The sequence below is a fragment of the Herpailurus yagouaroundi genome, unplaced genomic scaffold (assembly GCF_014898765.1).
Source record: "Herpailurus yagouaroundi ecotype Mexico unplaced genomic scaffold, PumYag 187, whole genome shotgun sequence".
In the NCBI taxonomy this organism is placed as follows: Eukaryota; Metazoa; Chordata; class Mammalia; order Carnivora; family Felidae; genus Herpailurus; species Herpailurus yagouaroundi.
The window spans coordinates 9,420,761-9,436,819 of NW_024412418.1; the positions used below are offsets into that span (position 1 = coordinate 9,420,761).

At 41.9% G+C, this 16,059-nt stretch overlaps 1 protein-coding gene across 3 annotated transcripts in view; it reads right to left on the bottom strand.

Moving 5' to 3' along the window:
• EXT2 (exostosin glycosyltransferase 2) overlaps window positions 1-16,059 on the bottom strand; it is a 146,345-nt gene that overhangs the window by 73,754 nt on the left and 56,532 nt on the right. For all 3 annotated transcript variants that reach the window (XM_040495385.1, XM_040495387.1, XM_040495386.1), the window contains exon 8: window positions 1,289-1,420. In XM_040495385.1, coding sequence (XP_040351319.1) covers window positions 1,289-1,420 — 132 coding nt within the window. The remainder of the gene's footprint in view (window positions 1-1,288; window positions 1,421-16,059) is intronic.

Here is a 16,059-nt window from a genome sequence, read left to right on the forward strand (position 1 = left end):
AGAAACTATAATAACAGAAAGTATTCCTTTATAGAGAATAAGAAAGGTAAAATTAGAAAAAATTAATCAGGAATTGTGAAGAACTGACATAAAGAAAACTTTAAAATTCTGGGGCGCCTGGGTGGCTCAGTTGGTTAAGCATCCGACTTCAGCTCAGGTCACAATGTCATGGTTCACGAGTTCGAGCCCTGCATCAGGCTCTGCGCTGACAGCTCAGAGCCTGGAGCCTGCTTTGGATTCTGTGTCTCCCTCTCTCTCTGCCCCTCCCCACTCATACTCTGTCTCTGTCTCTGTCTCTCTCTCTCTCTCTCTCTCTCAAAAATAAATAAAACACTTAAAAAAATTTTTTTAAAGAAAACTTTAAAATTCAACTAGAAAGATAAATCTTGCTTCCAGATAGCAAGACCCATTGCGGTGTAAACTCCCCAAAGGCATGGATCTTCTCTGCTTTGTTCACTGATACACTTCAAGTACCAAGAACACTGTTTAGAAGGTAGAAGGTAGTAGCCACTCAGTAAATACCTACTGAATGAATAAATGCCTAAGACAATCTAAAAATTCCATGTGACCAACAAAATACAAACAGGATTTGTATTTATATTCTGGGAGAAACTAACAGAGATATCAACCTTCCACTTGAAAAATACACACATGTAAGATCATTTTTTACCTAGCAGATGAGCACAGATTCAAGCATTCAGGGTTACGGAAGGCAGGGAGAGCCCAAATAACCAAAATGTTGTCGGTAGAAGTATTAATTGGTACAGTCTTTTGAAAGGACAATCGTGAGCAAGTTTTGACTGTGACAATCCATAATGTCTCTAGATCGCTTTTGCTGATTATTTGCCTCACACAGTGATGGCAGTGCTGATTGAAATCATCCATGCAAAGCACTTAGCACTGTCCCTGGCAGAGACTAAGCATTCAAAATATAAGCTATTATTATTATGCTGCCTATAGAATCTTTTCAAGAGTTCTACGCACTACAACTGCAAAAGTCATCGGGAAGCGTTTGATTTCCAACAAGAGCCAGGCCTCCCCATTTACCTCTGCAATAAATAAGCACACCGTCTTCCTAACCACATTGAAAACAAACTGGAAGCTGCTGCTTCTGTATTTTTGACTTTTGTTATCATTTCAGAATTAAGCTGACTTTGTCAGACCCCAAGCACAGCCTCATCTTAGATAGCTAGAATTTAAATAATCTTTACAAACTCAGGACGTCTTTCTTTGTCCCATCTTGACATCTGGACCATGGCTGACATGGTTAGCAGCGGAATTCACTCACCACAGTGGGGGGGTCATTCCATTCCTCATAGGAGAGGGCAGCATATGGATATATGCGGTCATTGATGATCTGCAGAGTGGCCAGGGCAATGGCTTTAATTGACTGGAAGTACGCTTCCCAGAACCACCGTGCCTGTAAAGAAAACAACACTGAATTAAGTAAGCAAGCGAGACAGAGTGAAGAACTAGATGCCCCATCACAGCCACCTCTGGGTCTGGGTAATTCCTTTATTCCCAAAGGGAAAGAGCCTACAGCAAACGTTCCCTGCTGTTCAAGCCAGCTGCAGCAGAATAGTGCTGGAATAGTTTATCAAATACAGTCAAAACAGTGTAAGCAAGTGAAGTGCACACTGGGATCAATCTGAATATAAGACAAACTATGTCCGATGATAGCAACACATTATAGCAGAACAAGTTATAGTCCTTTTTTAGATAAAGTGTACAAACCTTAAAGTTTACAATTCAATGATTTTTTAGGTATGTACATACTCTTATAACTACTACCCATATAAAGGTATAGAACATTCCAGCAACCCCAGAAGATTCCCTCATGCTTCCCAGGCACTTTCTCAATCATCCGAGAGTAATCATTATTCTGATTTCTATTGTGCCTGCTACTGAACTTCATACAAATGGAATCAAAACAGTACTTATTCTCTTGTGCCTGATTTCTTTTGTCAACAGTTAGAACATTTAAGTCAGATTTTGCTGCCAAGGTTATGCTGGCCTCATAAAATGTTGAAAGTGTTCCTTCTTTTTCTATTCCCTGAGAAATTTAATGTAAGGTTGGCATTATTTCTTTCTTGAAAGGTTTAGAAGAATTCACCTAAAAGCCATCTGGGCTAGGTGTTTTTTGGTGTGTGAAGGTTTTAAATCATGATTAGTCCTCTTTCATCCACACAGGATTATGCATATTTTAATGAGTGTCAGCTTCAAAAGTAGTATTTTTCAAGAAATGTGTTCATCTAAGTTGTTAAATTTATTGCACTAAATCTATTCAATGCATTGTAGAATTTGCAGTAATATACCACTTTTCATTCCTCATGTTGATAATCTGTGTCTTCTCTTTGCATTTCCTCTTACCAGAGGTTTATCAACTTTATTAATCTCTTCAAAAAACAAATGTTTGGTTTTGCTGATTTTCTTTATCATACTTTTTTTTTTCTTATCTTTCTATCTTGTCTGCTATTATTTTTATTCCCTTTCTTCTATTTGGGGGGACTTTAATTCATCTTGCATTTAGCTTCTTTTTTAAATTTTTTAAAATATTTATTTTTTTTTTAATTTGTTTTTTAAATGTTTATTTCTGAGAGACAGACAGAATGCAAGTGGGTTGGGGCAGACAGAGAGGGAGGCACAGAATCTGAAGCAGGCTCCAGGCTCCAAGCTGTCAGCACAGAGCCTGACGCGGGGCTTGAACTCACGAGCTGTGAGATCATGACCTGAGCTGAAGTCGGATGCTCAACCGACTGAGCCACCCAGGCGCCCCTAAAATATTTATTTTTGAGAGAGAGAGAAAGAGAGCACAAGCACGAGCAGGGGAGGGGCACAGAGAGAGAGGGAGACACATAATCCGAAACAGGCTCCAGGCTCTGAGCTGTCAGAGAAGAGCCCGATGCGGGGCTTGAACTCACGGACTGCGAGATCATGACCAGAGACGAAGTCAGGTGCTTAACCGGCTGAGCCACCCAGGTGCCCTGCATTTAGCTTGAGATTGAAGTTTAGATTGCTGATTTTAATCTTTCTTTCTATGCATTTCTAATATATGCATTTAAAGCTATAAATGTACCTCTACGCATTATTTTAAATGCATCCTACAAAATTGTATGTCATTTTCATTATAGTTTAGGTAAAAAAAAAAAAAATGAACTTTTTAGAAGTATACCGTTTAATCTCCAAACATTTTGGGATTTTCTATTTATCTTTCTGTTACTGACTTCTACTTTGATCGCACTATAGTCTGAGAGCATGTGTTATTTCAAAACTTTGCCCTCTGTCTTCAGCTTACAATAGTTCGCCTATGATGTACCTAGGTGTGGCTCATGGTATTAACCCCACTGAGGTTAGAGCTTCTTCACCCTGTGGTGTGATGTCTTTCACTAGTTTTAGAAAAACCTTAGCCAGTATTTCTTTAAATATTGGTTCTATCACTCTCTTCTAGGACTCCAGATACATGGACAGAAATGTCTTCACCATGCCCCATAGGTTTCTTATTCTCTTTTCTGTGCTGCAATCTGGGTATTTTCTGCTAATTTTTCTCCTGGTCTAATAATCCTCTGTCCTGTGTGTGTGTGTGTGTGTGTGTGTGTGTCTATACTGCTATCATACCCATATATTCACTTCTCCATTTAGTTCATATTTTTTTCAGTTACAGAATTTCCATTCGACTTTTTAAAAAGTAGATTTCATATCTTTGTTGCAATTCTCTTATTTTATTGAGCATAGTTCCTGATTGGTAACCCCAACATCTGAATCACCTGTGGGTCTCTTTCTACTATCTGTATTTACTCTTCGTTTTGGTCATCTGGTTTCCATTTCCAATGTACCTCTTAATTTTTTATTGGACACCAAACATTCTGTATTAAAAACTGTAGCGGTTCTGGATGTACCAAATTATCTTCCTCCTAAGAGTGTAACATTTCTTCTGGAGGGCACAGCGAAGGCAGTCAGCCCACTTTAATCCTATCAGTGGGTGACTTTACCTTTTGTTGGGGCTAACTTTCCTTGGTTTTCCCTTTCTCTTGTAGTGGGGCCCTTTGGGGCCTTCAAGTAAAGCCTGGAGTGTCCACCAGGTCCCCTGTATCCTGGCAGCCTGGGATACCAAGCTCCATCTCACCAGTACTATATATGGCGGCTGGGATGTTTGCACAGCTTGTCAGGCTCCCAGATGCTTCTTTCTGCAGGGATTCTTACAGTCTTGCTCTGCTCACCTCAGGAGTTGGCAAACACTTCAAGGGAAGGCCACATGCCCAATTTTTGCTTACTTCCTGCGGTTCCCGTCTTCCAGGGATTTTGTCCTTCATGTCCCCGACACTTTGGGGTACCCCTAATTCCAACCTCTCGGCCCTAGGGGGCTGCTGCTTTCTGCTCAGACTCCAGATGTACAGACTGTGAATTAGAAAGTGCCCTCAGGGAAAAAGCTCAAGGGAACATGCCGCCCAGCGTGAGTCCCTTCCTTCAGGAGCCACAGTCCCTCAAGAACTGACTGTGCTGATGGCTCTCCAATGCCTCTCAACTGTTGCTCTATCGATTTTAATAAGCTTTGATACTTCTTTTTCTTTTCCTAGGAGGAGGGTTACTCTAATACTAGCTACTCTGTCACAGCCCAATGTGGCTTTTTGAAAGAAGACAGTTTTCTCGTCCAGGCAGAGATCAGATTCAGTCCCCAAGAAAGCAAGACGCCGGTCTACGTGACCCGTCCAGCTTCATTCAGACTTGTGATTCCACTCGGAATCAGAGGCCATGAGGAGTTCTGCAAGAGAGGGGACATTTGAAAATGGGACAAGAGAAATTCGAAATACAACTAAAACAGGTAGAAGAAAAAGATACTTTCTAGTCTACACCTGCTGACTTTTGTTCTGTTTCCCAGTAAGTGCTCCAATAATTAAGGAAAGTATATGATGACTACTCTCTCCACTAAGTATAAGAATGAAGCAAAGCCTCACAAAGAGAATTTCTGTTACTCAAAGAAAAGCTGACACAGGTTTAGCTACCAAGGGCACCTGGCTTATGCTGTCCTGGGTAAGCCTCGTGGCTGGCTGGCTGCCTGCCACTGCTTCTTAGATATACCCTACTCACTCCAATTTCATTCCTGCTTAGTCGTGTAACTGCTGTCCTGCCCATCATCCAATCAAGATATTTACATTTTATGAGACCTGAAAGAATCCATCTTCCCTGGGAAACCTTCACTGATCACCCCAAACACCAACAATCTCTCCTTACCATGAAATCCCACAGCACTTATAGCCGTTACCTTACAGGTTGTTTCTGCTATATTCTATTCTAGAATGGTCTTCCTGTTATTTCAGATGATAGCTTTTCTCTCCCCAGCTAGACTATGAGTTCCTTGTAGGTGTGAGGATGTCTGACCTGCTGCAAAGCACTTTGGTAGGCATGATCTCATTTGCTGTTTATAACCAGCATGTCACTTATCTGTGGCAGTTTCCTCTTCTATGTGAGGAAACCAAGATCCAAAGATGTTAAGTGGTAGAGTCACAACTCAAGCCAAGGACTTTTCCCACCCTGTTCTAGAGTATAAGGAATACCAGCCACACTAAGTTTTAGGAGACGATCCTTTCTCAAGAAACTGAAAGGTGTGAAAATTCACTAAGAAGCATGAGCCCACACAAAAACACACACATCTTAAATATTCACCTCCTTTTCTACCCCAACAAGTCCATTATGTATTCTTTCATTTTAAATCGCACTCAAATTAAACCACACTCAAACGTAAGCATTCCAAAGCTTTATGTTCCCATTCAATCACAGTGGAGACGGTAGCCTTTGGGATTTATAGGAAACAATGATCGGTAACAAATCCATCTAGCACACCAGCCAAAGGCACAACCATAGGACAAAGCTTCTAATTTAAGATCATCTCGTCCTGTCCACCAAATTGTAGTTCACTCGGAAAGGAAGCAAGCTTTGCACATAATCATAGCTCAAGTGTCTCAGCCTGAGGATAAGTGAACTTCTCAGGCTTAATTATTTCTGCAGGACCTCGGTAACACCTTGTAGTATTTAGAAGGCATTATAATTTATGGCCCCTCCAGGACTCAGTATCAGCCACTTGTCAGCAGAGGGGAAGGAGTTTTCAGCTATGCTGGCAATGCTCCCATTCAGTAAGCAAATGCTTATTATGTTTTGGTTTCCTTTTTTCCCCCCAAACAGGGGCCACATTTATCACTACCCGAAAAGTTAAATGAGGGTCTCTTCAGCATCTATACAAATTTCTCAGTCACTTAAGCCGTGGGAGCTGCACAGTTGGAAGAGTTAAGTCACAGAGGCATTGGTCATACCAACGTAATCTCGGACAAACCATCTAACCTTTCTTCATTATACATATGCCTCCGTAATTTTATAAAACATGCAGATTTCAAAGCATAAGAACTACAAAGTTCTTACGACGCTTCCAATCCTGAGAATTACAAAGTTCCTACAGATCTGGAATTGGGCCCACTTAAAACTATCATAAGTATCAAATTAAAATTGCTACCTCGGTTTATACATCAGCTAAATGTGATTCATTGCTTTGATTTTCAGTAACATAAAGCCACCAGGATGAGCAATAACCAGTGTTTAAAGGAAGCCAGTGCAGCACTGTTGAAAAGCCATGGCTATGAGCACAATTCAAGTTACTTAACCTCTGGTTTTTCTGCATCCGTAAGACAGAAAGCATACCACCTAGGTCAGGAAGCCGTAAAGATTCGATGATGTTTACAAAGCTCCTCACTGGGTACTAGTGCAGAACAGACAATTGGAAACTGTTGGCTCTGTCCTCAACACTCCCACCCGTTCTGTTCCCTCAGGGTCTTTGTCACTTACATTAGAATACATTCCACACCATTTTGGAGTGAGAACGCGGGGAGGGGAAGAGGAGTGACAGAACAGGACCCCAGTGTCACACTCCACTCATCTCAATTCTTGAAGGCAGTGAAGAAATCCAACATATCAGAGAGTCAGAAATAATAAAAACACATCACATGGGAGTGACAGAACTTTATACTGAAAAGTACAGCCATTAACACGTCCCTTCTAGCTTAACCTCCAAGTTTCCAAGGAAGAAGACAGTCCTTCTCCAGAAACTGGGAGAGAGGGAACACATCCGGCTTTGCTCACCACGAAGTCCCCACCTTCGGCACGGTGCCTGTCAAAGAGGAGGCAGGCACACACTTGCCGGAAGACTGAACCCACCTGGCACCAACCCTCAGAGGCCCAAGGCAACATGGGGACTACAGGTACCTCATGGAAATCTCCAAACCTTGTAAGTGCCAAGCCATCGTTTAATAAGAATGATCACATCTTGTATACAGAATTTTAAAAGGTGAGACATGGGGGATGTGGATTTGAGGGAAAAGAAGGCAAATCCATTCCTAGCTGGGACATCAAGGCAGAAACAGGACTAACAGTGTCCCACACATTATGCTTAGTATAGACTATATAGACTAGGTATAGACCACGAGGGAGATAAACAGTGTTTAAAACTATGCCATGTAGGGGCGCCTGGGTAGCTCAGTCAGTTAAATGACCGACTTCAGCTCAGGTCATGATCTCACAGTTGGTGAGTTCGTGCCTCGCATCAGGCTCTGCGCTGACAGCTCAGTGCCTGGAGCCTGCTTCGGATTCTGTGTCTCCCTCTCTCTACCTCTCCCCCTCGCCGGCTCATGCTCTGTCTCTCTCAAAAATAAATAAACATTAAAAAAAAATTTTTTTTTTTTAAAAACTATGCCATGTAAGTTTGCTACCTAGGAGTGGTCGGGATAGCTAACTGTGCAAGGTTTATGTAGAAGAACCCCTCAATTACCCCAAAGTGGTCCAAGAGCATCTTCACCCCAAAAGTACAACAATGGCTCTCAGTGCCTTCTCAGTAACCAGCCAACTCTGAACGGTCCTTTTCATCAGAACCTCCAGAATGTGACCCATGCTGATGGCTTCGTTCTAGTATACTGGAGTTTTCTAATGAAAACCACACGCACACAAGACAGACAACAAATCAGCCGCTTATGCTTCTGTCCCAAATTCCAAGTGATAATGCTGTCCAAACACCCAACAACAGCAGGTACCTATGGATCAGAACTTGTCCGGATACTGCTCTATTCCCCTGCCCCCAATCCACTGGGTGGTCACAACATAAAGTATTTGCTTCCGTTTAAGAGGTAGAAAGCCACAAGAACACAGACTCCACCATAACAATGAGAAAACACAACCAATAACCCACCAACATCGTAACTTGTTTTAGGCCCGTCAGAGGGCTGTGGTCATAAGGCAATCAGGGAATTCGGATTTCAAAGGGTGACAAGCTCCTCTAGGAAAGATGGGACAAATTATTCTAGCTTCGGAAGATCACAGAAGGTAGAGATGCTGCAGTAAAAGCCACCAAAGAAAACAGCTAAAGTATTAACAAATTCTTAAAAAGTGTCGGCTAGCAGGACTGCTGGGAAGCTCTAGGCACAAGGGGAGTCAGCAATCCCTTGCAAGCTCTTTCCTGCTGGATGTTCCTGAGAAGGACTGCGGCCGGGAAGGAAATCAAAGAGAGGCCGCCCCAGTGGCACACAGGCACACACTCTGCCCATTTCCTGGACTTCTTTTCATCCAAAGCAAAGCCTTAAAGGGCTGGGGGAGGAGCAGGAAGCCCTCCCACACTCAAGATACAATCACAGACGTACTGGCTGTGGGGCAGGTGGGGAAAGGCAGCCAGCCACCGGGGCTGGGTAGGAACCCTTTCAGCTCCCTCCAGACCACCACTGAGGGAGAGGGCAAAGCAGAAGCCTCGGCCCCCACGGGAGGGGTAGGAAACTCTCTCTAACCCGAGACCTCTCCCAGGTACGGAAGAAAATAGGGCTTCCAAAGGGAGGAGGAGCAGAACCTGAGAAGCCCCACCTCTAACACCCTGGCAAAACGTGTCTGCTCAAGACTACCACTGGACTGGGAGAAGGGAGAATCCCACCGTCCCCACCGTTAGCCCAGCACCACATACAAGCAACGGGAGTCCGTCGCTGAGGGCACAGGCAGGCAGGGCCTGCTCAAAGCAGAGGGTGAGGCCAACTCTGAGGAAAACCTCAGTACACTGGCCCACACTGAGAACAAGGCAGCGGCTGGCCACCGGCAACATCTGAAGTCCAGGTGTGTGAAGGCGAGCCAGGCAGCAGAAAACCCAAACGCAGCCTGTTACACACTAGGCCTGTCAGCCTCGTGCCCATTTCTGAATATGACATCTACTTTAGGGTGTTTTTACTACACAGTATCCATCATCCAATCAAAATTTACCAGAAAACAATCCACTGTCATGATATAAAGTTGCCAATAGAACCAGACCAAAGATGACCAAGCTGCTGTGGAATTATTACACAAGAACTTTAAGATAACTACAATCAATATGTTACAGAATCTGGGGAAGAAGGGAGACGACTTGCGTCAACAGACGGGAATATTCAAAAGAGAGACGGAAGCTATACAAAAATGACCAAATGAAAGGCCAGAAGTAAAAATGTAGTATAAACGAAGAATTCCTTCAACCAGCTTATCAGCCCACTGGAAACAGGAGGAGAAAAGAGCAGCGAACTTGAAAATGGAACATTATCCGAACTGAAACGCACAGAAGAAAAGGTGTGGAAGAAAACAGAGATCCAAGAACTGCAGGACGGTATCGAATGTTCTGTCGGGCCAGTTATTGGAGCCCTAGGAGATGGGGTGGAAAACAAGGAAGCAGATGTATTCATTTAAATGATTTTCCAAAATGGATGAAAAACAACAACACATAGGCTCAAGAAGCTCAGAGAACCCAAACATTAAATAAAGCACTCACCTTCTCCCTCAAAAAGCTGAAGGAACAGCCGTACCATTAAAGGTGCGAAAGCACGTCTGCCTCTGAGCACGCAGGACATTCAAGAGATCTGAGCCACGGGAGATTCTCTCAGCGCGCTAAGGTCGACGGAACCGTTCCTTTCCGGTGAAGGGCGGCAAGGTATTTTCACGCCCCACACATTAATTTCTCAAAGCTGTGTCTGAAGATGAATCTCAGAACTGCCAAAGGGATTCCAAGTCTTTCCAAACACACGGACCAAAGGCTCACTATCTCCTTTTCGTTTGTTTGCTGCGACAAAATGGACCCCACGCGCGTTCCTGCCTTTCCCAAGCCTCCTGGGCAGCACGCTCAGGGTTACACGGGTTCTTTCCCTCACTGCCTTACAGGAGAGGTGACAGCGCCGGAGCAGGGGGCCCTTCCTGGACAACCGTGTCACATCCTGGAGGCAGCAGAGACAGGCTCAGGTCATCTCTACCTGACAGCTAAAAACTCAGCGGTGATGTCAAATGATAACCCAAGCATCCTGATTTCTAGTTGACAATTACTGTCAGCAGGACTACTTTTGTTTTTCCTTTTGCTTACTCTCTATGTTTATAAACGTAAGAGTTACGTGAAAAGAATATCAACCGGGGCGCCTGGGTGGCTCAGTCGGTTAAGCATCTGACTTCGGCTCAGGTCACGATCTTGCGGTTTGTGAGTTCGAGCCCCGCGTTGGGCTCTGTGCTGACAGCCTGAAGCCTGCTTCAGATTCTGTGTCTCCCTCTCTCTCTGCCCCTCCCCTGCTCATGGTCTGTCTCTGTCTCTCAATAATAAATAAATGTTAAAAAAAAAAAAATATATATATATATATATATCAGCCAACCCCCCCAGAGGCACTTATCCTGGACTGAAGGTTTTTCTAGAGCAGAGAAAGTTCACAAACAGGTAATACACCTTCACTCAATGATTAAACAAACAATAATAAATAGAATTTACTTTCTTTAAAAAGAAATTTCTGGGGTGCCTAGTGGCTCAGTTAGTTAAGTGTCCAACTTTGGCTCAGGTCATGATCTCATGGTTCATGGGTTTGAGCCCCGCATTGTGCCGACAGCTCAGAGCCTGGAGCCTGCTTTGGATTCTGTCTCCCTCTCTCTCTGCCCCTCCCCCACTCACACTCTGTCTCTCTCTCTCTCTCAAAAATAAACATTAAAAAAAAATTTTAATAAAAAAATAAAATAAAATTTCTGAAGAAAAGGATTAATATACCTAGGATTTATCAGCACTCCATTTTTTCCTTCACTTAAAATACTTACTCTGTTAATTTCATTGCATTTAGGACACTTTACAACATAAAATATGAGAGTGTTTTTTTCACTCCCTTGTTCATGAGCTGCTGTATTTGCCCTCTCCAGATGCATCCTCCACCTGGAAGTCCAATACCTCTGGGACACTCTTCCACCATCCAGTGAAGTTTCCTAGTCCCCTCATCTCAATTACCTGAACACAGCACCAGAGGAACCCACGTCTATCATGCTCACAAAAGCACACACATCCGTTTACGTAACAGCATCAGAAGTCATTCTGCGGTTTTTTGGTAGGTGTAAATCCTTTTTTGTTTCTTTACCATGCAAAGTGGTAACTGCTTTAACTTTATTCTGAAATAATTTGAGACCTCAAGAAACAATGGTAGTACAGAGGGTTCCCAAACATCCCTGACCCAGGTTCCCCTTTCGTTAACATGTTACTTCACCATGGCACAATGATCAAAACTAAGAAGTTAACATGTAGTTAATTCCATTCACTAGACTTTTTCTTTATGGATTTCCCCAGTTTTCCCTTAAGGTCCTTTTCTGTTCCAGGATCTAGTCCAGGAGGCGTCACTGCATTTAGTTGTCTTGTCTCCTTAGTTTCCTCCAATCTGAGAAAGTTTCTCAGTCTTTCCTGGTCTTTCACGACCTTGACAGTTTTGAATAGTACTCGTCAAGCATTTTGTAGAATGTCCCTCAATTTGGGTCAGTCCGATGTTTTTTAATCATGAGACTGAGGCTGTGGATTTTGGAGGACGCTCCAGAGGTGATATGCCCTTCTTCTCACATCATATCAAGGGACATAGACTATCAACATGACTTATCATGGGAAAATGAACCCTGATCACCTGGTTAAGGTGGGGTCTGCTGGCTTCTCCACTGTAAAGTTACTGTCCCCATTCCATATTCTATTTGTCAGAAGCAAGTCACTATGTTTGTCTGTATTCCCAGGGAGGATAATTAAGCTCCACCTCTCTTTCCTTCTCCCTCTGCCCCTCCTCCACTCCCGTACACATACACATGTTCTCTCTCTCTCTCTCTCTCTCAAAAAAAAAAAATCCTTAAACCCATGGGGATTTGTGGCTTGTGGAAATATTAAAACATTTTCTTTCCCCACTAATAATTTTACTAAATAAAAAATATGACATTTGCCTTAAATGTTAAGTAGAAGCCCGATCATATATCTCATCTATTTAAAAGAGAAAACACATAGCTACTTTTTATTAAAAAGCTCAGACATGAAATCTACTGAGCCCTCAAACATTTCTAAATTTCAATGGGTTCTAGTCTCATATTTAATTTTACCCTGCTTGTAAACACAGAATTACTGTTCAAAAATAAAGCAACCACCCAATTTGATCATCTGAAAAAGAATGAAACAAAGTTCAGAAAACAAGTAGTGATTAATAAGAGAAAAAAGAAAGGAATTTGAAAAGAAATCCAAGAGGTTTCCATAGATTGGCTATTCATAAAACTTAGAGAATCAGCTAAAAACCTATCAGAACTAGTAAGGAAGATCACTAAAATAACCAGCTACAAAATAATTTTTTTCATAAACAAATAAAACAAAACTCCCAACTGTTAAATCTCAGCAATACTCAGTGAGACTGTACACACACAAGTTAGTGGCAGGGCCCTTCCCATTACCCCAATTTTCACAGTCCAGATTACTTAGTCCTTGTGATCGACAATAGTTGCCTTCCCAATATCCTTTACCTCCTCATCTTTACTAACAAAATAGTCCAGCCTTTTCTGTGGCGATGCAAACAAGGTGTGCTTTCCTAAATAAAGAAGATAAAGTCTTGCTACAAGCCTTTTGGTCTTTTCCCTTGGCCCTCTCTCTCCTGCCTGCCTAGAATGCAAACATGGCTGGCTGGATTGAAGCAGATGTACTGTAACTGAAAAGAAAAGGCCAGCCTGCTGACGTGGTGACACAGCAGAAATACAGAAAGAAACCTGCTTCCCTCGCAGCATCACTGAATCACTACAATTGTCCTGGATGAGCTACTTCCGCATTTCTTCTAGTGTGAGACCTGTATCGCTTCTCGGCCTTTTGGCTAAGATCAAGTGTAGTGTGAGACCTGTAAACCCTAATTTCCTTAGGCAATTGTTAGTAGAGTTTTCTTTTATATTCTCCTAGATATCCTCCTGATACTGTCCTCTTCTGTGAAGACCATAATATGAACTTCATGACCTTAAGTAAAGCAATCATTGTTTATAGATGATAGGACTTTATATCTAGAAGAATCAAGAGCATGAGCTAGAAATCTGCACAGTAAGGATAAAATCCAGGAAGGTGAACAACTACGAAATATATATAATAAAATCAATAGTTTGATTCTACTTCTAGCTAGGTTACAGAAGATCACAAAAGACTACCATCTATACCACAAGAAAACATTGGACACAGTAAAAATCTGTCTATTTTTTAGAGCCAAATCATTTGTGTTCTATAATCTTGTTAAATTCACCTATTAGTTCAATAGTTGGTAGATTACTTTGGCTTTTCTGATTATACCACCATGTCATTTCCAAATGAAGACATGTTAACATTTTCTTTTCCAATTGTTATGTCTTTATTTTCCTTCTCCACTGCCTAGGACCTTCAGTACAATACTGAATACAAGTGGGAAGAATGAGCATCCTTCACATGATCCCAATCTTAGGGGAAAGCATTCAATATTTAATCACTAAGTAGTATGTTAGATGTAGGTTTTTCATAAATATCCTTCATCAAATTGCAGAAGTTCCTATTTTTCATTTAGCTGAGAGTTTTTCTCAAGAATCGTTGAATTTTATCGAATTTTTTTTTCTACATTTAGAAGATGATGAGATGGGTTTTCTCCCTCAGTTTGTTAATGTGGTAATTTACACTGATTAATTTTTTTCAATGTCAAACCAACTTTACATTCCTCATCTCACTTAGTCATGACACAGTATCCTTTTTTTATATGCCGCCAGATTCAATGTTATGATTTTGTTTAGGATTTGTGCATCTGTGTTAATGTGGGATAGCTGCCTGCCACCAAGAATTATAAGATGCACCATTATGTCATATAACCCTAAGAAAAAGTTCTCAAGGTATGACACAACACTAAAACATTATCAATTGTAACACAAAGCTGACACCAGAGACTTTATTTGATTTTAACATTTATTTATTTAGAGAGAGAGAGTGGGTGTGTGTGCATGCACATGAGGGGGAGAGAGGGGGAGAGGGAGGAAGGGAGAGGGAGGAAGGGAGAGGGGGAGAGAGAGAGAGAGAGAGAGAGAGAGAGAATCCCAAGTAGACTCCACACTGACAGCACAGACCCTTATGCGGGGCTCAATCCCACAAACCGTAAGATCATGATCTGAGCCGAAATCAAGAGTGGGATGCATAGCCAACTGAGTCACCCAGGCGTCCTGTGACATCAGAGATTTTAAAATGTGAAAAAATATAGGTCTGAGAAGAATCAGTTAAATATGGTTTATACTTTTCCACTTCATCCTCCCAACAATCCTATAATTAACATATCTCTACAGACAAGAAAACAAGGCTCAGAAAGATTAATAGTAACTTGTCTGTCATCACAAAGCTTTTAACCTGACAGATCCAGAATTCAAAACCACTTTGTCTAACTCCGAAGTCGGTGTTCTTTTCATCATAGTTCTGATGAAACCACAGACTGCCTTAAAGGATAAATCCAGAACTGCACCCAGGCTTTGAATCGGGTTGGGTTTCACCTGTTAAGGCTTTTCTCCAATACAGGTTTCTCTGAATGTCATTAACTAAACAGAACATGATTCTCAATCACCAAGGCAGTATCCACTAATAATACCACATGTTCAAATTAAGTGAAAGAGGCCTTGTATTAAATGATTCCAAAGTGCATGAAAGCAGTAAGTCTCCCAGGGAAACTAGGGATTGTGCTCATAAGTAATGACGTGAGTATCAGCTGGAGGACGGCCCACAACTTACAACGCTTGTCTGCAGCACCAACTTTAATACGGGTAGTAGAAAGAGTACGAGAGTCGAACAGATAGGATTCTCATTTGGGCTTCTGCCATTAAATAGTAAATAAATGTTGACAAGCCATTTAACTTTCCAGATCTCAATTTTCATACCTTACAATTGAGAGAGGACTCTTCTACACTCAAAATTCAGAGGGATGGAAATTCTAAAAAAGAATCACAATTGCTAGAGATCAAAAGCACTGTTAGAAATGAAGAAGGCCTATGGCAGGCTCATCAGTATGGGATGGACAGGGCTGAGGAAAGGATCTCTGGGCTTGAAGACAGGACAAAAAAACCAGAACAGAATATCCAAAGCCTGTGGGACAACCGTGAAAGGTGGAACATATACGCAATACAAACACCAGGAGAAAAACAAAAGGAAAAGAAGCAATATCTAAAGCAATAATGACCAGTTTCCCCCAAACTAATGTCAGACACCAAACCACAGATCCAGGAAGCTCAGAGGGCACCAAGCAGGAGAGTGACCAAACGCACTGCACCTGTTTCCCGTCCGTATCACACTAAAACTTCAGAAAATCAAATATTTTTTAAAAATCCTGGAGGAAGAGGGGAAAAAACCACTTCACCTATAGAGAAGCACAGGTGACAATTATGTGCAACGTCTCCTCAGAAATATTGAAAGTGAAAAAAAAGCCCACCGAGCTAGAATTCTGTACTCTGGAAAACTCTCCTTCAAAAGTGAAGTTTTGAACAATAGAGAAATTCTCAGACAAACAAAAACTGAGAGGATTTGTTGCCAGTAGTCCTGCCTGGCAAGAAATGTTCAAAGAAGTTCTTCAGAGAGAAAGAAAACGACATGGGTCAGAAACTCAGATCTACATGAAGAAAGGAAGAGAATCAGAGAAGAAATAAGTAAAGGTAAAAGAAAAAAACCTCTATGTCTCTCTCTCTTTTTTTTTTTTCGGAGACCGAGAGAGAGAGAGAGAGAGAGAGAGAGAGAGAGAG